Raw genomic sequence first — 23725 nt, forward strand, 5'->3', positions numbered from 1 at the left:
CTTTGAGTGCCATTCATCATAGTCTCAGGCAGTCGTCCTTGTCCCAAAAACTGTGTTGAAATCTTAAGGCCAGGCTTTATTTGGTCAAACGCTAGGAGCAATGACACGCAGTTTGACTTTGAGCTGTGTAGCTTGGATATTGGATTTTTCTAAAATGCCACCCATCAAACGTCTACGGGTGGTCCTGCTTGAGATGAAATATGTGGCTTTGCGGTATTACCCTTAAATTCACTGGTAGGTCCCCGAAGGCTTTGACTCCGACTGGTAAAGCTTCATCAAAGGAAAACAGTTTTCATGATCTCTTAAAATGCAGCATCTCCAGATATTACACGGTCATATTTGTTTGTCTAGTTCCAATTAAGACGTGTATATAAAGCCTTAAGGACTGTTTTACTCGCAGAAATAAAAGGATGTTGCTCCTGGAGGAGACAGAGCGACCTCTGTGTGCACAGATTAGATCAAGATGTTTCCTTGGAAAGAGGCCCTCACCTGCTCCATATTACCCTGCCGGGGAATCCTCTTAGATTGTACCATTGCTCCACTCTGCAGGACAGACAGACAAGAGGAAGAGATAAAAACCATGTGCTAAAAGTCTGTTCTGGTTTTTATACCAGACACGTTTGCCATGTGGAGCAGTGCTGGCTGGTGATCGACTCTGTCCATGCAGCACATAGAGCATCTGCATCAAGAGAGTCTGTTGACTGTGGCGTCTGCTGAAACAAGTCAGACAGAAAATTAATTAACAATAGTTTTGATAACTGATTAATCATTTAATCATTTTTGAAGTAAAAAACTTCACTGTGATTTATATCTTTGTAAACTGACATTTTTTTCCCACTCTGTAGCCCTGCATATTAAAGGTAAACTTCAGTATTTTTCAACCTGGACCCTATTTTCCCATGTTTTTGTGTAAAAGTGACTCACTTACTTATGCTGTCTCATCAGTTAAAGGCAAAAATGCCCAAAAAATATCTTTAAATGTCTTTTAAATCTTTTAAAGATTTAAGTACAAATTTGAATTTTATTTTTTTAAAGTAGTTTCAAATAAATAAATAAAATAATAAAATAATTTGAAAATAAATCCACCTTTTACCTTGTTTATTGAGCCAAAGAGAGAATTTCTTATCTCATATTATTATATCAGTGCTCATGTCAATTTACATGGAATAATTTCAAATAATAATTTCACAAATGATGGAAATAGCAATTAAAACAACATGAAACACATACACAATAGGCAAGCAGTAAGTGATGTTTACTTTATATCTAATTGTTATGTTTACTTAAAATGAAGTTATATTTACTTAATTTTGTAACGTTGTGGTGACTTAAAAATGACAAGATTAATTAAATCAATCTTTCTAAGTTTTAGCGGCTTCAGTAAACCAGATTTACTGTGCTATTTATCTATATTCTGCTGGTTGCAAACTAGTCAGTTATATTTGTATTTTCTTAAACATGTTAACAAAACAAAACTCGCCGATCTCTAACTTGGTTTACCATTGCTGACAAAAAAGTAGTTCCACTTGTTATTTTTAAGTTGCAACAACTTCACAGATTTAAGTAAATACAGCTACATTCTGAGTAAAACTAATCCGATTTAATAGTTACTTTTCAAGGCAATTGTTTTTCCAAGATTATTTGAAGTAAGATCAACTTGTCAGATTTTAAAAAGTTCTTGCCTTTGTTATTCAATTAAAAAAAAGAAAGAAAAACATGAGAAAATAGGGTCCAGGCTAAAAAATGCTGAAGCTACCTTTTAAAGGAGCATAGTGTTTGGCAAATAATCCAACATACCGTGAAAAAGACAAGCTGTTGACTGCATTTTTGGGCTCATCTAACACTTTATTGTCCTTTTAATATACTTCAGGTGTGCAACAACAACAAGAACTGTCACTGCGAGGCTCACTGGGCGCCTCCCTTCTGTGACAAGGCAGGTTTTGGAGGCAGTGTTGACAGTGGCCCCATCAGATTAACAAGTAAGTTGCAACTCAAGTACATCAAACGGCTGATTTATTGTTGCCGGGGTCATGTTATGTTTTTAGTTTTGGGCATGGAATGTATGTGTGTTTCAACAGCAATATATCAATGACAACAAGTCCTAAAACTTTTTCTCTGCAGGAAACCATCATTTTGTGGCAGGAAATACTGGAGTTTAAAAGCTTAAAAAAAACCTTTGGATGCATAAAATTTGCTGAGAATTTCAGACTTCAAACATTAAAAATTGATCAAGTCTGCAGGAATGTTGACAAATACAGTCTGGCTGTCGTCTTCAGCACTAGAGGACTTTTGTCTCTGAGACGAGTGATTATTTCCATGTGTGTTTCTGAGCAGACAGTGGGAGTCTGACGGTGGGCATCTTGGTGGCGCTCCTCACTGTCCTGGGAGCCGGTCTGATCATCTGCATCAAGAGGAAAACTCTACTGAGCCTGCTCTTCACCAGTAAAAAGAACCCGGTCGAGAAGCTCAGGTGCTTTTGCAGAGCATGATAATTCAGTTTTTTGTGATTTGGGACATGTGCTTTACTTATCAGAGAAGTTGCTGGGGTGTAATTTTGTTCTTTATTTGTTGTTCATTCTACCATTAATAACCATATGTTCACACCAAATGTAGGAATGGAGCCAAAGCAACAAGCAGACAGCACAGAGGCTTGAGTTATCAGAGTTACAAGAGAAGATAACCTTTATTGAGCCACACACAGTGGTAAATTCACCTGTTATAGTGATTCAGTGCAGCCTTAAACATAGAATAAAATTTATTTAAAAAATGAGACTTGAATTTAATAACTATCAGCATATGTACAATAATGCATAATATTCTGTATTGCACAGTATTAATTCATAATGCAAGATATGTCAAAGACTGCAGGAAATGTTTAAGTCAAATGATCATTTCTGTTTTCACTATGCCAGCTGGTGCCAATTTGGCTTTTTAAAATGTATTTATTCAGGAAAACATGTCTTTCAAACCCACTTTGGGTTCTGAAGGTATTTAAATAAATACAAAATATGACCATTTCAAGCTTAATTTTCCTCCCCTAAGCCAAATAATAAAACATAACTCCCTCCATAGTTCTTAAATCTTTTTTTAAATTCTGCACCACTCCCTCCTCTCATAAATGACAAGCAGTCCCTTATCATTAACATTTTTAATGTGTTTTTAAATGGTAAAAATCGGTGTCAGACCCTGCTGAGTAGGAACATTTTTACAATTGGTCACACTGTGTAGCCAATTGCTGTGCGTAATTTGTTTTGATTTAATCATTTAAAATATATTACCATTGTAACTGATGTATGATTAACATAATACAGTGTATAATTAAAGATATATCATTTCCCTTTTTAAAATTCCAGATCAGTAAGCGCTGCAATCAGCGGGCCCTCCACCGCGAGCCAGCCTCCCTCTCTGAGCGCGACATCTCCGTCACGACCCGCCCCGCCTCTGCCTCAAAGTACCGCCATCTTCAAGGTCACTAAATCACAAACACACACACACACACACACATATCTTTTTGCAGTATCTGAGTCCAACAATCAGAGGATCACCAGCAGATGATCCGCACTGTATTCTTCCAGGAATGCCGCAGCTGTTTCGTTAGCTCAAATAATTCTCTCAAGGATTGATGTGTTGTTTTCACACAAATGGCAGCTCATTCAAATCCAATTAAATCATCCCTCTCCGTGTGGACATGTGGAGGAGATAGTTATAATGGAGTCTGCGGTGCGCACTGTGTTCACGGCGCGTTTCTTGTCATTAACAGCTGCCTGTTAAAGGCAGAAATTGATTTATCTGCGCCTTTCTCACATGAAGAATGTTGATGCGGCGGCTTGAGATACAAAGTCATCCTGTTGCTGATGATTGCAAGACGGAGCAGGAATTTCTGCTGTAGCGACTCGTGGGTCTACATGGCCACTTATGCCTTAACTACTCCATTACTGCCCCGACATGCTTTGTAATGGGAAGAGACCCTGTGATCGATCGAGTCAGGGGGTGCGGGGATAAGAGGAGCCGTGTCACGCAGTGACATTTGTGCTTGCGGGGTGGCGCACGAGCACGAGCGAGGCAAGCTGTAGTGCATTTCCAGGGAGATTGGTGTTTTCAGTTAGCAGCATGTGGTTTTCATTTGGGGTCAACGGGTAAGAGGAGAAAGGATGTAAGGCTGTTTGATGTAAGCACAGTGCAGGTGAGGTCATTTTCCAGTTGTTGGGAGCTGCGTTTAAACCGCCACATGTGTATTTGTGTGTGTTACATGTTTCCAGCTCTAAATACTCTGCAGACTCATATTTTGGCTCTATTCTATGTCTGATCCGTCTCAATGGGAGTGTGTGTGGGCTCTTTAGCGAATAAGGAGAATATGGCACAGTCTTCCCCTTTTGAGGGGTTACCTGGAGAGGAGTTAGGGGATAGTGAGCAGGCAAGAGGGAGCGTTTGATTTATTCATCTTTGACAGCATCAGGAAGAGGAGGACGTTAACATGGCTGTTTCTGATAGGAAGCAGACGGTTTCTCTTCTGTCTTCTTCTTAGACAAAGTGTATTTTGACTCTCTTGGATCTGATATTCATCTTTCCGCAGCCTCCTCATCGAGGGCCAGAGGCGGTGCTCCCACCGGCCCCCTACCCCTCCCACAGCCTGCGCAGACTGCCCCAGTGCCCTCCGGTTCACCTCAGCCACCCTGTCCCTCTGTCTCTCACCCTGTCCCTCTCCCCCGGCCCCGGGCTGCCGAGACCCCCGTTGCCTCCACCTCACATCCATGTCGCACCAAGGGGGGCGTCATTTCGCACCACGTCACGCCATAACTCCTGCAGGATGGTCATGGTGAGTGACTTCCCTCTTTTATTTGATGATGTTACTCAGCTCGGTCTTGGGAGCTTTTACTCCCCACTACAGCCCATAATACCAAACCAGGGAAATGATGTCGTTCACTGCACCTTCACACGGGTGTCACAACGTTGACTGTTTTCATGGCTCTTTTGCGCCCCATAAAAGTATATGAATGTTGACAGTTACGCACAGTCCCGTAAAATAACGAGGTTAGCCGGCGAGCTCGCGTCACCCAAGCGAAACTTCAATTCTACAGTACAAACCAGCACATAAATAATCAAAACGGAGCCAGACTTGCAGAGGGAGGGGAGACAGGGAAGATGAAACAGCAAGTGGAGTGAGCAGCTATGTCCAAATATCACAGGGTGGTAAATTTGCTGCCACTGGTATTCCATGGAGTTTAGTTCTGGCATCGCAGGCTGTCAAAGTTGAGCGGAAGAGAAAGCCAGAAGTTCCCGGTGTTAAATCCCTCTCTCTCAGTGATTCTCAAAGACTCTTATTTGCTTTAATCCGGTTTGACTTGTACCCTGTGGGCAAGTGAGGCAAAGAGAAAGAGAGAGAGGGTCCAAGAGACAGAAAGACAAAAGGAGGCTTGAGGGAGCCAGTGGCTTCATCAAAGATAATCAATACATGTTTTAAGTCCTTAAAAATTTTACTTATTTTTTAAATTCAGTTCCAGCAACTTATTCAATCATACTCACAATTTTTGTCTTTTTTCTTTTCAATTTTTTACTCATTTTTTAATTCAGTTTCTGCAACTTATTTAATCATATTCACAATTTTAAAGTGTTTTTTATATTTTTACTCATTTTTAATTCAGTATCAGCAACTTATTCAACCATATTCACAATTTTACCTTTTTAATATATTTTTTTACCTATATTGTTTCTAGATGGTTTAGGGAAAATAGAATAAAATATAAGAAATTAAATAATACATAAAAAAAAACACTTCAGCTTGAAAGATTGATCGTAATGGTCAGAGTGGAACAGAGGTACAAATTAGAAAAAAAAGGATGAATACTAATACAAAGTGTTTTGGAATTAGTGTGTGTGTATGCATACAGAGAGAGGATGATTTTACATGTATGATTCTTAATGCGGCAAAGGAATTAGATTACTGTATTAAGTATGTAAATCCATGGCAGGGCTCCACCTTTAAATGAATATATTTAAAGGTTCAGTGTGTAGGATTTAAGGGATATATTGTCAGAAATGGAATAGAATATAATGTGTGTATGTGTTTTTTCTATAATCTCCTGAGAATAAGAATTGTTGCATTATCGTTACCTTAGAATGAGCAGCAGGTCCTCATCCACAGTTTTTCATGTGACACTGCCATGTTTCTGCAATAACCCAGAATATATAAACTAAACACAGGCGGACATTAGCAGCCCTGCCGTGATGCAGTGTCACAAAAACTATAATTTCATAACATGTTTCTGCTTTATTCAGTGTTTTTACTGGTTTGAATCACCTTGTCTGTTTGTTTTGGAGATGAAGACACCTCTTTGGATAATTCAGCTACCCATAAAAACCTAAATAGAAGAATTCTAACCAGGAGAAGTTTCAGCTGGTTGCAATCTGCAGTCCTCACCACTAGATGCCCATAAATCTCACACACTGAACCTTTAAGTCATTTTCAAAGCAACTGCAAGTCTTCACTAGTTACAGCCTCTCAAATGTTTGGATTTGCTGCTTTTTTCTGTTTTACCTCATTGTAAGCTGTTTTTTTTGTTTGGGAGTGTTTCTTGGATAAAACAAGTAAACTGAAGATGTCATCTGGGGAAAGTGCGACGGTGATTTTTGACATTTTCAGACATTTTTTTGGTAATCAACAAAAGAACTCAGAGATGAATCCCTCATAAAAATAATAATTTGTTGCAGCCCTTAAAGGAAGTACAAATTAGAAGAAATTAGATAAGAAAAATGAGATGCGGGCAGACAAATCAGCAATGAGTTTCAGCATGTAACAAGTCCTGAGTTAACTGTAGAAAGCCTTTAAGGGCAGCTCTGAAAATGACGCCACGGGGGAGCTGAGGTCAAAGCGGTGCAACGCCAGTGTCAGGCTAATTAGAGGTGTGTTAAACAGATAATGACATTCTGGTCTTGTCCAGATTAATGGAGGGGTCACAGAGGAGGTCTGGCTTTAAAACGCAAACTCTGTTCTGGAGCTAATAAATGTTACGACAGCATATGATGGAATATATCAGCATTAAATAAAGAGCCTCCCATAATTACCCCTTCAATTTTCACTGATAGGTTTGTTTTCGTAATGTTTCTTACTTAACTGTTTATTTATTGGGGTCAGTGCACATTAGTAGTCTTGGTAACACATTAACAGAGTACAGCATGAATAATAATTGTTCTCTAAAAAAGTTCACTATGTACTTTGCTTAAAAATATCCACCTCCCAGAGCCATTTTCAAGACAGAACTCCTTTTAGTTTTACAGAGGCTCTTGGCTGTCACGCACCTGTATAACAGGTGAAGTGCAGCAGCTCTTGGCTCTGTTTTGACTTCAGGAAGTAGATTTTCCCTCTCAGCTGCTGCTATTTAATGTCAAAGTGTGAAACTGAAAGTGATGCCTTTTGGCAGCAGGCTCCACCGACAGTATCTTTAGCAGCTGTTTGGCAGCTTTGAGATGTTGATAAAGCCTTTCCCTCCTCCCACAGTGAGCACTCTCTGCTGGGGGCATGGACGCGTTGTCCAATGGGAGAGCTTCACCTGATGTTAGTTTTTAGACACACTTGGTTGAAGTTATTCTCAGTAACGTTTGTGCTCGTCAAAAGCTACAATAACTTTTAGTCGTCGGTGGTGAAGCTGTCACTATTGTCTAAAAAGAAAAGGAGGTGCTGAGACAGACGGTCTATGGTAAAAATGATGTCCCTCCTACTACCTCTAATGATATTTGCAATAACTCACTGCATGTCAACGAAAACAACCAATACGAGCCGGGAGTCTCTATTTCAGTCATTGCTCCATAACTGCGATCAAACTGTCAAACTACGCAGTGCTGATAGAAAATGAATCAAGATTCTGTTACTGCATTGCCTATTTCTCACCTCAGATGTTCTCAGAGACATGTTTTAGTGTACTGTTTAGCTGTAAAATGAGAAAGATTGTGACCCAGCCGCCATAGCTGACCGACCAGCTGGAGCAGCGTTCTCATTTTACAGCTAAACAGTACACTTCATAAAGAGAACCAGAGTGTTGGGGTGTGTCCTCGTGATGCTTTAGTCAGTTTACAAACAAGGGTGTTAAAACCGTTAAAATAATTTAAAGAAATAAATGGATAAATACAAAAATACATGAAAATAAATTCTCTTTAAATAAATGAAGAGCGTACAGGTGTAATATACTCCTTCCAACTTTCCCATCTTTTTTTTAGAACTTGTCCTGTTGGAGTCTAGTAGCAAAAGTAATGCTTTCCATCTTAAAGATTTCATTTATGATCAATGCTTTGATCCACTGTAGGTGTTGCTGGTTTTAATCACTTTCTTGTTATGACTTTCCTGCTGGCAGCTCTTAGGATCCTGGATAGACATCTCTCATCAGAGGTCACATTGTCCATATGCAGAGCGCAGCATACAGTTTTTAATGAAAACATCTAATAATTTAACTTTGACAAAGGGACGATGCTTTGAATCGGCAGACCTGATTCGACCGGTGAGTGAGGTCTGAGCTCTCCTTTGTCATGTTTGAGGAGACTTCTCTACAACAAAGTAGAAGAGGAGGAGGTGAATGGAGACCAGATGGAGGCTAGGTAACAGGACTTTATCATGATCTCAGTCTTCTACAGAAGATTAAAACCACATGACTGTCCCACTCCTGGTAAGATGCACGGGCAGGGCTGCCCTGATGCCTGAAGGATGAGGACACGGCAAACAGGCCTGAGCTGTTAGTGCCACCTGCTGGAGACTCTCTGGTATTATCTTAATGTGTCCAATCTCTGACAGGAGTTGGAGAAGCCCAGTCCTCCTCAGAAACCCCTTCCTGCCGATCCAAGGAGCTCCCGTCTGGTTCGAACTCCCTCTGTAGTCCAAGGGCCATCTGTCGCACCTGGTTTACCCAGACCTGTTCGCCCTGTCCCACGCCCCAACAGGTGAGTTCAAACCTCTACCAGATTTCTTTTTTAACAACACTCAGAGACTGTTTTAACATATTTGCATCACGTTTTTTCCTCCTCTAGACCCAGTCCCAAGCACCCTCCAACACTACCAAAGCCTTGCATAATCGCCAACGTCAAATACAGCAGCTGAGACTTTGGCCGGAAGGGACAATGTTGTGTTAAGACACTAAAGAATTTTGCACTATGAAAACTCTGAAAACCTTAAACATGAAGGTGGCGGCCTCTCTGAGTTTTGAATCAGGAGACGCGCCGTGTCCCTTTGGTGCTCTGTCCCTGAATGGTGCTACGAGTCTGAGCTCAGGTACATGTAAAGTATTTATATTCTGTATTTATTGCCACGCAGTGCACTGTGCCAGACACTTTTACTACACGGTAGCAATTTTTTGGATTTGTCGTTGGAATCAGTTTCACCATTTTATTTCTTATCGACTGATTCTTTATCAAGGAAGAGTGACGGGAGATTTAGAAGAAAAAAAAAAGCAATCTGTGAAATTCTGATTGTGGAAATGTTTTTGTGAAATGTGTTTTAATGAAGGGAACCCTTTATATTACAGGTTTGTTCTGTATGCCAAAGGAAGAGTTGAAAAAGAGTTTTGTGCAATGACAGATGACTTCAGACAATACTTGGGCCCAATCCCAATATTTCCCTTGCGTGAACCACTTACCCTCGAAGGTGGAGCCAGGAAATGAGTTCAAATGAGACGTGTAAACTAAACTAAGTGCTTGTTTTAAGTGTCACAGTGGTCAAATTATCGTACGTTATGGCAAATTTGGAATTATTGCTCGTACAGAGGGCAAAATTATTTAACAAATATCATAATTATCGTACATCTGGCAACACTGACGACTACCAATGTTGTATCAGAGTCTTCAACAGCTATTTTTATTGGGGAAAATTTCAAAGACTACTTTTTGTAACTCTGTCCAGAGGTGCAAAGTGACACTCAAAAACAAGGGGTAAAACTAAGAAAGGGGATTGGGCCCTGTCGTTAATTTGGAACCCAGTGGGGGGTTTCTTGCGGGGTAACGCTCTCCGTAGCCGCTTTGAGCCAATCTGATGAGGCTTGAAACAACTGCAGAAAAAGAAAAAGTGGTGTTACTGCAAGAGTTCTGCAATTGGGGAAGTTTTTTTTTTTGTTTCACAGACAGCTGAAATTCAGGTCTGTTTCCTCTGCATTTATATTTCGGAAAGGTACCAAGTCGATTTGTGAAATGTCACTGATTTGCCATTTCTTTTTCATTAACAAGACCCAAGAGGCTCACTTGAGGGATCTGGGTACTGAGGTATGAACTGAACACGGATCTAAAATGAGCCGAGATCAAGGAAGCGTCCAATCCTCGGAGAGAGTAAACGTCTCTGAAATATTGCTCTGCTAAAGGTCGTGTGTGTTTTTCAGTATTTCCCCATGTGCCTGCCTACACTGAGGACTCTGTGTGATCTCTGTGATTAAATCACAAAATCACTGAGGACTTTCTTTAAGCTGCAGCCACGCAGGCGTCATGGAGGCGCTCGCAAGTAAACCGCCAGTGTCTGGCCACAGTGTTCATGTGTGGATTTTAAATCATGTTTTTCTGCGATGGGAAAAGGACAGACTCACGTGACAAGGACACATTTCTAGATCTCTTTCTGTCACTGAAGTGAAGTTTCATTCAAAACTATGTGGCAGATATTCATTTTCTAGTTTTTGTACCTTTTTAATTTGGCTATGGAGATTAGTTTTTTTTTTACGTAAATCAACATGCCAGATACAAAATCCTACATGAATCATTTGTAATCGTTAAACAGTGTCTTCTTTTTGTTTTACTGGAATGCAATGCAGCATATATTCATTCACACTGAGTAACATTTCATTTACAGCTCTCGTTCACAAATATGGCTTAAAACTGACTTTTGTTACTTTTGATACTGTTATCTTTTTAATAATGCACTAGTTTTACATTCAGTGCTTTGTTTACTTTGCTTTTTCAGCGCTACATACGTGTCCATGTACTAATAGACAGTGTTTGAGTCCTGTTACCTGTGCGTATGTCCAGATGTTCTTCGTATGTTGTGTTACAGGTGAACACATTTCAATGGAGAATGCTTTTTTTATATAATGATTGTTTGATACATCATCATATGTAAAGAAAACACGTGTCAGTGTCCAGTCATGGTATTTTTAACACTCATGCAGTATTAGTAAAACAGTTTTTCAAACACTTAAGAACATTCTCGTTATTGATATATGTGACAACGGGATATATATAACACTATATCTCAAGAGCGCCTTGACGGAAATTTCAAATTCGGCACAAACGTCCACTTGGACTCAATAATGACGTGATAACATTTTGGTGGTTAAAGGTCACTGTTACCTTGCATCAGGCTCATTCTCGTGAACCAGATATCTCAGTTATGGCTTGGGGGAATTTCCTTAAATTTGGCACAAACATCTACTTAGGCTTTGCAAAAAATGATATGAATTTGGTGGTCAGAGGTCAAGGTTACTGTGGTTTTGCATCTGTCCTATTATCTGAAGATGGCCTTGAGGGAGTTTCCTCGAATGTGGCACAAACATCCACTCAGAGTGAACTGCTCAGAATTTTTTCTGTAAAGGTCAAGGTCACTGTGACCTCATAAAACAAGTTTTTAATCATAACTCATTCATTTATACTAATTATCACTAAATTTCACACAAATTTCTAAAAGAACAAAATGATAAAGTGATGACATTTTATATTTAAATGTCAATAGTAACCTTCACTGCGACATCATACTGTTATGCAAATACACTTTTATGACCATTATTCAACACCATAACTCAAGAGATATTTGGTCAGATACTGTTTACCTCCTGCAGTGTGATGCGGCGGGTGTAGTTTGATGGAAAAAGAAAGAGCTTTTCAAATGTATTTATTAAGTGCTTTGAAAGTAACTTCACTCCAACAGTATTACTTTGTAAGAATACAGATTTCATACTGATAAAACCACCATTTCTTTTATACACAAAAGAAGCCTTTGCATCAAGAGCCTTTGGTAAAATTTCTTTTTTGCTTAATCCAAATTGCCACCAGATTGAACACCCTAATAAGTGTTATTTCACATTTTACAGCAGTATTTTTCAAATTTTCAAATTGCTTTTAACAATGTAACACTGGCATTTGAGGCTCATTTCAGCAGTCTGAGTCTTTGTTTAAAAGCAATTTGCTGAGGTTGAAGTAAGAGATACAAATACTGCTTCAATCAATACGGGTGCAGGATTGTGTGTTTACTGTTGCCTATCAGGATTCACTGGTGCCAAACCGATAGAGTCAAGTGTGTGTGTGTGTGTGTGTGTGTGTGTGTGTGTGTGTGTGTGTGTGTGTGTGTGTGTGTGTGTGTGTGTGAGTGAGTGATTAAAACCATGTTCAAAACAACAGCACAGAAAAAAAGTCTAATTGCTAATGAGAAATCGAAGCAACGTTCACAAGGACACACAGTCACTGATGAGAAGCTCCTGAAAACAACCTCAGCCCAAATCATCTAATTACAAAGACCTAGCTGCTGACAGATTTTATTCTGCAGCAAAAATGAGGGGGGGGGCTGGGATGTAAAGACCAAAAGCAATTAAAAACAATTTAAACATGATATAGTGGGCCTAGATTGACTTGTTTTATGCTTGATTTATTTAACCACATTATTTATATCTGTTTGTTCTTGGTTACTATCAGACATGTAGGCTACATTTTACAGACAACAGAATAGAGACATTTGGGCCTTTTTAAGATCAACTGCATTAACAAGCTTCATTGATGTCTAGCAGTTAAGATCAATTCATAAAAGTCAACATGCATAGAACTGACAAAACAGCTCCTCCCTGTGGAGAGGCTGCAGCCTGCTAAAGATGAGCAGGTGAACTGAAATTCAAGTATGATAATAATGATGATGGTAATACTACTACTACTACTACTAATAATAATAATAATAATAATAATAATAATAATAATAATAATAATAATAATAAACTTTATTTCTACGTGTTTCTCTAAACTAGAGTTATAGAGTGCTTCACAATACAAAACCATAAAATCTAAGAAAACCTGGTTGGTAAAACATCATCATTTATACACACACACACACATAGTAACGAGTGCACTAGCCTACATTGAGTTAGGGGAATATGCTTTTCTTCTGCAGAGATTATTCTGCATAATAATTAAGGAGTTTCTGAAAAACACCCACGTTATTCTGCTAAAAACGACATTAGAAAGGGAAGATAGATGGTATTTTAGCGGATATTTTGGATTGGATATTAGAGGGCATTATCATCACAGCCCTCGCTACTTTACACGTGATTACTTTGGATTATCAGGCGATTATGACAGTGGACGCTGATCAGTAGTGAATGTGAAGCTCTGTGCAAATCAAAACACGTGTGAAGCCACGCTGGGGAGCAATTACGCGCCGGTGCGCACACTGCGCGTCCGCCAGCCCCAAACAGCAGAACAACTCCGAACTTTTACCAGCTTCATGAGTTTAGTTTAGCAAGTGAGAGGCCGAAATTGGTGATTTTGGCCTCTTATCACGTGCTCCGTCCAAGTTTGTGGATATAGGATATGTTGTAAGCTGTTTTTTTAATATTTCCGATTTAAAAAAAACAAAAAACGAAATGGACTTATAGGAAAACCTTTGTGCGTTCGTCCGGTTTTAAAATATATATGTGTCATGTCGGATGAAGCGGAGCCAGACATTTACACTGAAAGTCCTGCGGAGGATTCATTCGGATTTGGAGATGATCTAGAGTTAAATCAGTTTGATGGATTGCCATTTTCCTCGCGTTACTACAAATTACTGAAAGAGAGGAAGACTCTGCCGGTGTGGAAGGTCAGGTGTGAGTTTGAAGATGCTCTGGTAAACAACCAACTGGTTATTGTGTCCGGGACAGCAAAGACTGGGAGGAGTACACAGGTAAGACCACATTATATGGTCATTAATATGCATGTTTTGTTAAGAAAGTGTATTTTTAAGAGTTTTTTTTTTAAAGAAAAGTTACATTGAACTTCATTTTAAATGGAAATAACTGCTTACATTGCCCTTATTGACATATTCATATCTGAGAAGAATATTGCATTTCGCTTTACTTCCGTATTTTTCTCTTTTCAGAGACATTTTCCTTCAGTCTGAAGCCAAATACCAAACCAAAACTAATTTGTATGACTTGCATTAGTTTTATTGCCATGTGCTCGGGCCAGCCCATTTAGTCAACAACAGATCTGAGAGCTCTGCTTCCCTTAATTTGATTTAAATGTGGAGTTGTTTTTCTGCACAGCTTTGCCATGATTCAGGGGCGTACGTTGGTTTTAAACACACAGTGGGGCCCATATGGGGGTCTGGGGATCCTCCACCAGTCTGAGCCTTTTCTGCATATATTTGTTGTTAGAAATGTCTTTATTTTTGTCAAAATTTATTTTAGATTTATTTTGAAAATGCAAAAATATAAGTCAGCAAACAAAACAAGAATACCCAGCAGACATATTCAACAAACTGTTGAACTATTTAATATCCAAAAAGGAGGAGCAGGACATGAACTCTTATCGAACCCTACTCCTATCTAAAAAAAACTTAATGTTAAACATTAATTTTAATAATAACAAATAATATAATAAATAAATAAGAAAAATAAGTAAAATAATAAAAATGACAAAAAATAAAAAATTTAAGACAAACAACAACAAACAACCGCATTGAAAATATCCTCAGTTACTTTAAGGTTTTTCAGAAATTTCTGCCTTGGATTTTTTTTCCCACGTATGGAGGGAGCAGCATTATGTGAGCGTGTGTGAACAGGCCGGCCAGCTCAGCAGATGCTGTTGTGTCACCGTCAGACTGTCCAAGCACCAGTCTGACAGTCATGCCTCACAAAGGCTCCAGCAGGGGTGTTAGGGGACCTCCTGCTGCTAAACCCTGATCCGCTGGAGCCGCCTCATGCTGCCAAAGCAATTTTGCATTATTAGCGATAATACCATAGGATATATCCTGTCACTGTTTGTTTTGCTTTGCGCTTAAACAAAAGCTGTTGGGTACAATCCTGCAGGGGTGGTAGCCACTAAATCTGAGTTTGTGTAAATAGTAAAGGGTGCTCAAGACATTTAATGGAGAGTGAAAGTTGAACAATATTTAATGATTTTTCTCTTTCAGATCCCTCAGTGGTGTGCAGAGTTCTGTCTGTCTGCCCAGTATCAGCACGGCATGGTTGTATGCACACAGACCAACAGACAGCAGGCTGTAGATCTGGCCTTACGCGTGGCCGATGAAATGGACGTCAACATCGGCCATGAAGTGGGCTACACCATCCCTCTGGAGACCTGCTGCTCCTCCGACACTGTTCTGAGGTCTGTTGACAGCAGCAGCGAGCTTCAATGACAGTTTAATATCATCTATCTCTGTCACTTAGGGATGTCCCGATCAACACATTTTTTAAGTGATTGGGATTGGTAATTTCAAGCATCCACCCCACCTGATCCTTTGTTTATGTCCACTGCCAAACAGGTGTTGTAAATGGAAAGCACAAGTTGCAGCAGATATTAAGCTTTTATTGAAATGCTGCTTCTCCAATAAGTAGAAACTGATTCTTTTTTCATGTTTAGTTTAAGCTGCTACACCACTTTTAAGTGTAATTGAAATTTCTGTTGTTCATTTTTCGTGAATGAGTGTAAGGCCGCCTTCTTCCAGCCTTATCTTTAAAGGTTGTGGGTAAGAAAAGCACGGAGACGTCTCAGTTATCGTCATTTTTTAATGTCCGCTGCAACAGAAGGACCACAACTCAACTCAGCTAGACACAAGATGCATCTCTTATATCACTCCGCGATTTTACAATCTTTGCTTGTAAAGGAAAGGTGCACCACATAAAGTAGTTCCTTATTTTAACTTATAGCAGGAGCAACTTAAACAATATAATGTATGAATTTGGCATTGATGAAATTAACGTATTTATATAATAAATCAGAGAACCGAATAAAGTTATCTGCCAAGTAAAATACAACTTTTCAAAAATAAATCTCATCTTCAGCTAGTTTTACTATAATGCTGTAATGAGCAGAATTGTGACAGATTTTTATTTGTTTTGACTGGGAATGTTAAAGTTCAGCTATAACACTACTGTGAAGTTAAACTGTGATTATATCACTCATTTATAGTGTTCTGTACTTTAACTGCGATGCTGCACTAAGCTGATTTGAGAGCAATTTCTGAAGACACATTTTAGATTTTGTACTTTATTTTGTTGAAAAAACAAATGCTGCAAGCGGAACTGCGATAAGAGACATTTAAAATATTTTAAATTTGTTTACTTTATTTTGTAAAAATAAAATAAAGACATTTTCTTGTATTGCATTGCAGAGCTATTAAACTTTCAAGCTACACAGTGGATCAATTTCAATAACTTAAAAGTACTTCAAGTGTGCATTGTGCTGTAGTAAGTTTGGTAAAGACAAGTATTGGATCGGGACTTGGTATCAGCAGATATGCAATATCAAACGACTCGGACTGGGATTTGGGGAAAAGAACTTGATCAGGACATCCCTCGTCTTAATCTGTTCTTTGTTGGTGTTCCTCCATCATGTTGTGGATGAAATGTAGAAATATAGTTATCATATTGAAGTTGCCACTTATGTTTGCAGCTCAGCACTGTTGACACCTCCGTTTGCTTTCATCGCTCAGGTACTGCACAGACGACATGCTGCTGAGAGAGATGATGTCAGACCCTTTCCTGGAGCACTTCGGGGTCATTATCATCGACCAGGCCCACGAGAGGACAGTTAGCACCGACATATTACTGGGTCTCCTCAAGGACATCCTGCTGCAGAGGCCTGAGCTCAGAGTGGTCGTCCTCGCCACCCCACCCGTGACAGCCAAGCTGCTGAGCCACTACGACGGCGTCCCGCTCATCAGTCTGGAGGCCTCGTCTCCTGCTGAGGCGGTCCACAGCAGCAGCGGCAACAAAGACTACTTCTTCTCGGCGCTGAGGCTGGTGCTGGAGATCCATCGAACCAAAGAGGAGGGAGATGCTGTTGTGTTTTTTGCCTCGGCTGAGGTAGGTCATCTTTTTTTTTTTTTTAATGAGAGGTTTAATCAGACCAAAGTGCTTTAAAAGATTTATTTTGCTAATATCTTCTGCAGGAGGTTCATTGTGCCCACAGCATCCTCCAGAGAGAAGGCACCAGGCTGGGAGCAGAGCTGGGCCAGATGGTGCCTGTGGTCCTGTGTCCACGCCGGGGAGGCCTCCTGCCCGCCCTCAGTGAGCTACCCGAGAGGTGCAGGAGGGTTTTCCTCTCTACCAAACAGGGGGAGGATATGTGGTGGGCCACAGAGTCTGTCAACTTTGTCATTGATACAGGAGTCCAGAAAAAGATGGTATTTATTTATTTTCAACACAAAATATCTATCTTGAAGGAATACTTCACATTCCAAATTACCATCTGTTTATCAATACCTTGCCCTGTGATAGGTTGAATTCATGAAGAAAACTTTTTCTCGCATGCCTCTGGTGAACATATAATCCAAAAATGGACAAAATTCTTGATGAATTTTAAGTATAAAGGACCCACTTTTAACGACAGCAAAACTACACTAAAACAACTCATGCAGTGTAACCAGAGGCTCATTTCGTATATTCAGTAGTTCACAGCCCTTCTAACAGGGAACTGAACAAACAGTGAAACTTATCTATGCTCTCTTCAAAGCCAGACGCCATTAATAAAAACAGTCACTTTGCTTTGCTGAACACTGGAGCTGATCACTGCTTTGATTTGTAGTTAGTTTGTGATATTGTGTGATTTCGGTGAATCCAAACTAACCCTTTACAACACCAAAGTCATAAAATAACCCAAAAGAACTGGTTGAAGCAGTGGTAGACCAGCAGCTCCCATGTTAGGCCAGGTAAGTTTTGGTCAGTGGTTTTGAAGAGAGCATGCACTTTTAGATCTGTTCCCCATCGAAAAGGGCTGTCTGTTTGGAAAGTGCTAAGAATATGACTGGACGAAAGAGACTTGTATTACAATGCACAAATTGTACAAGAGTTTGTAAACTGATGTTTTGATATAATTTTTGCTGTTTTGGGATTCTGCATTTATTGTGGAGGCATGCAAGAAAAACAGTTTTCTTCACAAATTCAGTGTAACACAGGGTAGGGGTAAATGATACACAAATGGACATTTTGGGGCTGAAGAATTCCTATAAATAAGTAATAGGATGATATTAATTAGCATTTGATTTGTACTTTGCAGGTGTACAATCCAAGAATAAGAGCTAACTCAGAGATGCTTCAACCCATCAGCCAATGTCAGGCTGACATACGCAAGCAGCTGTCTGGGCCAACAGGTATGTCTGAGTCAAATTCATCAGAGCAGGTGCCACATTAGTCAGGCATTCCCTACATTCCCTCTATTAGGGCCAGATTTGTTCAGAAATAACTTCTCTTGTCATTATTCTGTATGTAACACGTTCAAAAGTGGCCATTTTGTCAACAGTTCAGTCTATTCCCCAAAAAGGCAGGGACTAGATAAATTCCAGTGTCACAATATCGTTCTACATCCTGTTGTTGTAGCCAGAGTTAATCGAAATTCTGCGTCATGTAAAAGCATAATTTAAGTGGCTTTTTTTCTTTATTTATTTCCAGGTAAATGCTTCTGCCTATATCAAGAAGACAGCCAGCTTCCTGCAGAGAACTCCCCACAAATCCTGGAGTCCGACATTACCCCGACAGTCCTGTTCCTAAAAAGAATGGACATAGCCGGCCTCGGACAGTGCGATTTCATCGACAGACCAGGTGACTCAGCCTGCTAGTGGAAATTGCTTGGCATCATTGAACAAGCATTTTTATCTCATTGGTTCCCACAGACACCATCTCTCTCACCCTAAAGCACAGCCGGAGAGGTGTTCGCGGGAGGGTTATTTTGGCCGGAGGAAGCACAAATGAATTTGCTCAGTGTAGCTGTTTGGGCTCAGTCAGCCATGATTTAGCTGAGCTGACAGGACCCCGCGACTAACTATTGTCTGAGCTCTAACCACCCCTAACATGAACAGAACAGGCTAAAAGAGGCCAGCTCGTTAACGATTACACAACATGTCTCGTTAGGGCAGCACCAGACGAGTACAATAGAGGGGAAGTACAGGCCAAATATACTGTAATATCTCCATATTCTTGCAGAATATCGCATGGAGCTTACTTGCCTTGTTATGCAAACATCACAATGTTTTCTTGTAGCTTTCTCTCTAAGCTTTATTTAGGAAGATTATAGTGCTGTGATTTTATTTCATTAGAGGAACTTTAAAATTATTGTGTTGGTAGAAAAATGAGGCAATTCTGGTGAAAACTGGTGTTTTTGTTTAGTGTCCACCACCATGTCCTTTTTGGACACTACCACTGGGGGCATTGGGAGCCTTCCAGTGGGAAATTTTAAATTCCATATATAATGGCTTTAAAGGAATACTTCATTCCTAAATGATCATTTCTTTATCAGTTACTCGCCCTGTATTACATTGAATTTATGAGTAAAACTTTGTTTTTCTCGTATGCCACCACAATGACCGAAGAATCCAAAACGGAGAAATATATTGATGAATTGAAGTAAAAGGGTCCATGTTTAAGAAGCGCAAAACTCCACAAAACATCTGTTTACAAACTCTCACAAAACTCATGTAGTATAATGCAAGACTCCTTTACTTGGTCGTGTGCTTAGTGCATCAAAAATACTTTTTGCTACGATTGAAATTTTAAAGCCAGACTCCATTGACAAAAATTAAAATACAAACTAACTAACTGATCGGAGCAGTGGTAGAGCAGCTCCTGCACTCAACAAGGTTAAATTAATATTCTTGTCAATGGAGTCTGGCTTTGAGGAGAACAAACGTAAGTTTTACTTTTAGCTGAGTTTTCATCACAAAGCACAGTCTGTTTGGGAAGTACTGAGCATATGCCTGGATAAGTGAGACTAATACTGATTATACTGCACGAGTTTATAAACAGATATTTGGATGTAGTGTTTTGCTGTTGCTAAAGACGGACTCCTTTTACTTTAATTCATCAAGAATTTTCTTCTTTTTTTGGATTCTTTGTGCACCAGAGGTATGCGTCGGTTTTCTTCAAAAATTTAGGGTAAAACTGTAAAATATGTAAAAATATGTAAAAATGTAGCATAGACTGTAGTACCATACACTGAGCAAGAGCCAAAAAATCTATTAGTTGCTGCAGAGAGGAGACACTTAACTATTTGTACTGATTTTCTCATTTTCATTCATGGTATTCAAACTCAAATCAGTTCATATCAAACTCATGCTGTGTCATTCCTTGCTGCAGATCCCGAGGGTCTCATGCAGGCATTGGAGGAGCTGGATTACCTCGCAGCTTTAGATGACGATGGAAACTTGTCTGAGATTGGCATCATAATGTCTGAAATCCCTCTGGACCCTCAGATGGCCAAAGCGCTGCTGGCATCCTGCGAGTTTGACTGTGTGAGCGAGATGTTGACCATCGCAGCAATGCTTTCAGGTATGAATGTGCCATGTCTTCCAACTTTAGTCTCTTTTGAGAGTAAGATTTGCTCCTTCAACTGGTTTGCAGATTCACCATATGGATATATTGTTGTAGTGGTTCGTTTGCAGATGTACAAGGCTGCAGTTGCTCTCAGACACTGAAGCAGATGGTGTTTGGTAAGAGGGGCTTGTCTCAGTGATGTTGACCTCGTTGTTTCCTTGTCTTTTAGCATCAAGCTGCTTCCTGGAGCCACCTGCTGGCATGAGCCACGAGGCAATCCAGAGTCGCAGGAAGTTCCAGCATCCTGAAGGCGATCACTTCACCCTCATAAACATCTACAACGCCTTCAAACAAAGCCAGAGGGAACAATGTAAGTCGCTGCAAGTAAATACAACCAATCTACTCACAGTTATGTAATATATCTTTTAAGTTACGGCCATATAGTGTGCCGCACTGACCCTGATACTTCAAGTATCGTCATGTCAAGTTAAGCTTATTTACTGTATAGAAGAAAATCCATGCAATTAGGCATTTTGAAAGTGCTTTACATTTCTTTTTACGAGGAATTTGAAACAGGATTACAAAAAAAAAATTTGAGAGATATTTTTTTAAAAACCATCCAAATCTGTGACCTGCAACCTAGTGCCAGGCACCCATTGAACATTTGTTTGAGTTTTGTCAGTTGTTGAGTGGTTAGGGTTCAGGGGTTGAGTCATGATTCTGGCAGGTCAGAATTTTGAAATAACAATAATATTAATTTTAGGGTAACTTTGCTTGAAAAGATGGGTTGAATTAATAATTTACATACTAGTAGATTTTTTTTTTTCAGCCAGTCACAATAGTCTTTAGTTGGGTTTTGAAAATTAAGATACAAAAAAATATGATTTAATGTTGTTGAGACACTTGTGGACTTCATTCAACATAACATTAACATTACTTCACATTTGTTTAGCTGATGCTTTTATCCTGAGCAACTTCCAATAAGTTCATTCAACTATGTGGGCGCAAGCCCAAAAGGTGCATGCATGAAATACACTTAATAAAACATTTTATTTTATGTGCCAACATGCATCTAAATATAAAGTTTTTAATCTCAGAATTTTAAAGAAGCTCAAAACTTTCGCCCTATTTTTGACCACAATTCACTGTATTGGATGCATTTTCATCAGACTTCACAGCTGAAAAATGGTGCCAGGACTATTTTCTGGATCATTGCGCCCTAAAGAGAGCTGAGGCCGTTAGATCCGAATTGACCGACACTCTGAACAGGATCGAGCTTCCCATCTCTGAACCCTCCTTTGGAACCAAGACCAACACCCACAACATCAAAAGAGCCCTGCTGGCTGGCTTCTTTATGCAGGTACATGGAAACTAAAGTGTCAGCATTAATGAATTCACCTCCAGCAATTCAGCTGTATTAAAGTTTGCAGTGTCTTTGCTTTTTGCAGATTGCTCGCGATGTAGACGGATCAGGAAACTACTTTATTCTGACACACAAGCACATGGCCCAGGTGCACCCGCTCTCCAGCTACGGCGCTCAGTCACACAAGCTGGGGCTGCCGGAGTGGGTCGTTTTCCACGAGTACACCCTGTCAGAGAATAACTGCATGAGAATAGTGTCTGAAATTTCTCCTCAAGTGTAAGTCCATCCCTTTTTCAGCTCACTATCAAATATGTCGTGTGCAAGCGGATTAGGATTATGTTTTTATGCACCATATTGGTTAGACAAACATGTTTTGATTGTTATTACAGTAAAGATTAGCCATTTGGTCATATATTAATCTTCTTAAAATCTTCACTGTAGCTGTCTTTGTTGTTTAAAAGTCCAGTGTGTAAGATTTAGGGGGATTTAGTGTCATCTGGTGGTGAGGATTGCAAATTGCAGCAAGCTTAAACTGCTCCTGGTCAGAATTTCTTCAGTTTTTAATGTTTAGGATGTTTTTACGAGAAGCTAAATGATCTGCAGAGCTCTCCTCCTCCCCAAATCAAACAGACACTGTGATTTAAACCGGTAAAACACTGAATAAAGCAGTTTCACGTAACAAATCAGCATTTCTCTGATGCTGTTTAGCATGCTGAAAAGGGTCCAGCACCTATTAACCCTTTAAGACCTGGATCAACATCAGTTTTCTTGTGCTGCATTCAGAACCTTTGAAAACTGAGCGAATTGGATTGATTTCATATAAAAGCATGGGGAAAATGGCAATGACCAACTTGGTAAGAAGAAATGCATATATACTTTTTAGTTTAAAGTCTTTTTCTTGTTTGATTTTTGGGGTTTCCAGGTTATTTTCTTGTGAGGTTATTCCTTTATTTTTTGGGCAAATTTTTGGACCTTGCCTTATTAAGTTTATTGTCAGTGATTTGTCAGTGCTAACCATAGTGAATGGCACAAAAACTTAAGTGGCCCTATCTAGGGACTTTGGTATGTCCTTTCGGGCGACTGTAAAAAGCTTTCGATCTCCACAGACGAGGACCGGCACCCTATGTACATACAAACAGCTCATTCTGAGGTGTCAAATCACGATGATTCTTTTATTTAGTTGGTAACACACTAAAGAACACAGAAATTTTACATTACATTCCTGCCAATAGATGTCAAACCCTAAACCCTACACACTGGACCTTTGATATAAAAAAACAATTCTCCCTGAAATATCTTTTTTTTTCTCAAATAATTTCCGTTTTTTCATTTTAGGTACATTCAAATGGCACCATTGTACTTCTTCTACAACCTGCCCCCCAGTGAAAGCAAAGACATACTGCAAGACATGTTGGACCCAGATAGACACAGAAAACATGAAGATGAGAAACAGAAAACCATCACAGTCACCAGTGATGCAGACAGCGGCTGTGCGGTTGTGCCACAGACTTATGACAGATGCGTGATTCAGTGATCTGGAATCATACACGTGAAAATGTGGGCTGTAATCGAATCACCAAATGTTAAATGTTTTGTAGTCAACGCAAACCAGCGACTGTAATATTATCAACTCATGTCATGACAGTATGTCACAAAATGTAGTAATTCATGAAAATCTATATTAGTTGTTGTCTAATACAAGTTATAGCCTCCTCGTGCCTGTGCATCTCTTTTTCTGAATTCTAGTGTCTTGTTTCTTACCTTTATCCCCGTTCTGCTTTCCCCTTCAACACTGCCTGTCTGGAGATGCGAGTATCTTGACTGCTGTTTAGATTTTAATGAGCAGCAGAGGGGTTGCAGATGGATGTTGTCTGCTGCTGTACTTTAAAGGGAGCAAAAAACATCCCATCACACCTCC

General features: G+C 39.6%; 2 protein-coding genes across 2 annotated transcripts in view; both read left to right on the forward strand.

Annotated features, from left to right (window-relative positions):
• The window catches only part of adam12a (ADAM metallopeptidase domain 12a), a 105508-nt gene extending 94349 nt beyond the window's left edge, over positions 1-11159 (forward strand). Inside the window, exons 18-23 of the mRNA XM_042508543.2 lie at positions 1871-1979; positions 2335-2470; positions 3354-3468; positions 4574-4816; positions 8780-8925; positions 9013-11159. Of these exons, the coding sequence (XP_042364477.1) occupies positions 1871-1979; positions 2335-2470; positions 3354-3468; positions 4574-4816; positions 8780-8925; positions 9013-9082 (819 nt within the window). The 3' untranslated portion in view covers positions 9083-11159. The remainder of the gene's footprint in view (positions 1-1870; positions 1980-2334; positions 2471-3353; positions 3469-4573; positions 4817-8779; positions 8926-9012) is intronic.
• A 2163-nt stretch (positions 11160-13322) lies between these two features.
• Positions 13323-23525, forward strand: dhx32a (DEAH (Asp-Glu-Ala-His) box polypeptide 32a). The gene is made up of 11 exons (XM_042508205.2): positions 13323-13879; positions 15110-15303; positions 16631-17003; positions 17090-17323; positions 18196-18289; positions 18588-18737; positions 20268-20459; positions 20674-20814; positions 21614-21804; positions 21893-22083; positions 23143-23525. Exons 1-11 carry the CDS (start codon positions 13637-13639, stop codon positions 23339-23341), a joined length of 2202 nt encoding a protein of 733 aa, XP_042364139.2. The 5' UTR covers positions 13323-13636; the 3' UTR covers positions 23342-23525.
• The last annotated feature ends 200 nt before the right edge of the window (positions 23526-23725 follow it).

This window comes from Plectropomus leopardus, chromosome 19, assembly GCF_026936395.1.
Source record: "Plectropomus leopardus strain MGB_pleo_1.0 chromosome 19, ASM2693639v1, whole genome shotgun sequence".
Taxonomy (NCBI): domain Eukaryota; kingdom Metazoa; phylum Chordata; class Actinopteri; order Perciformes; family Serranidae; genus Plectropomus; species Plectropomus leopardus.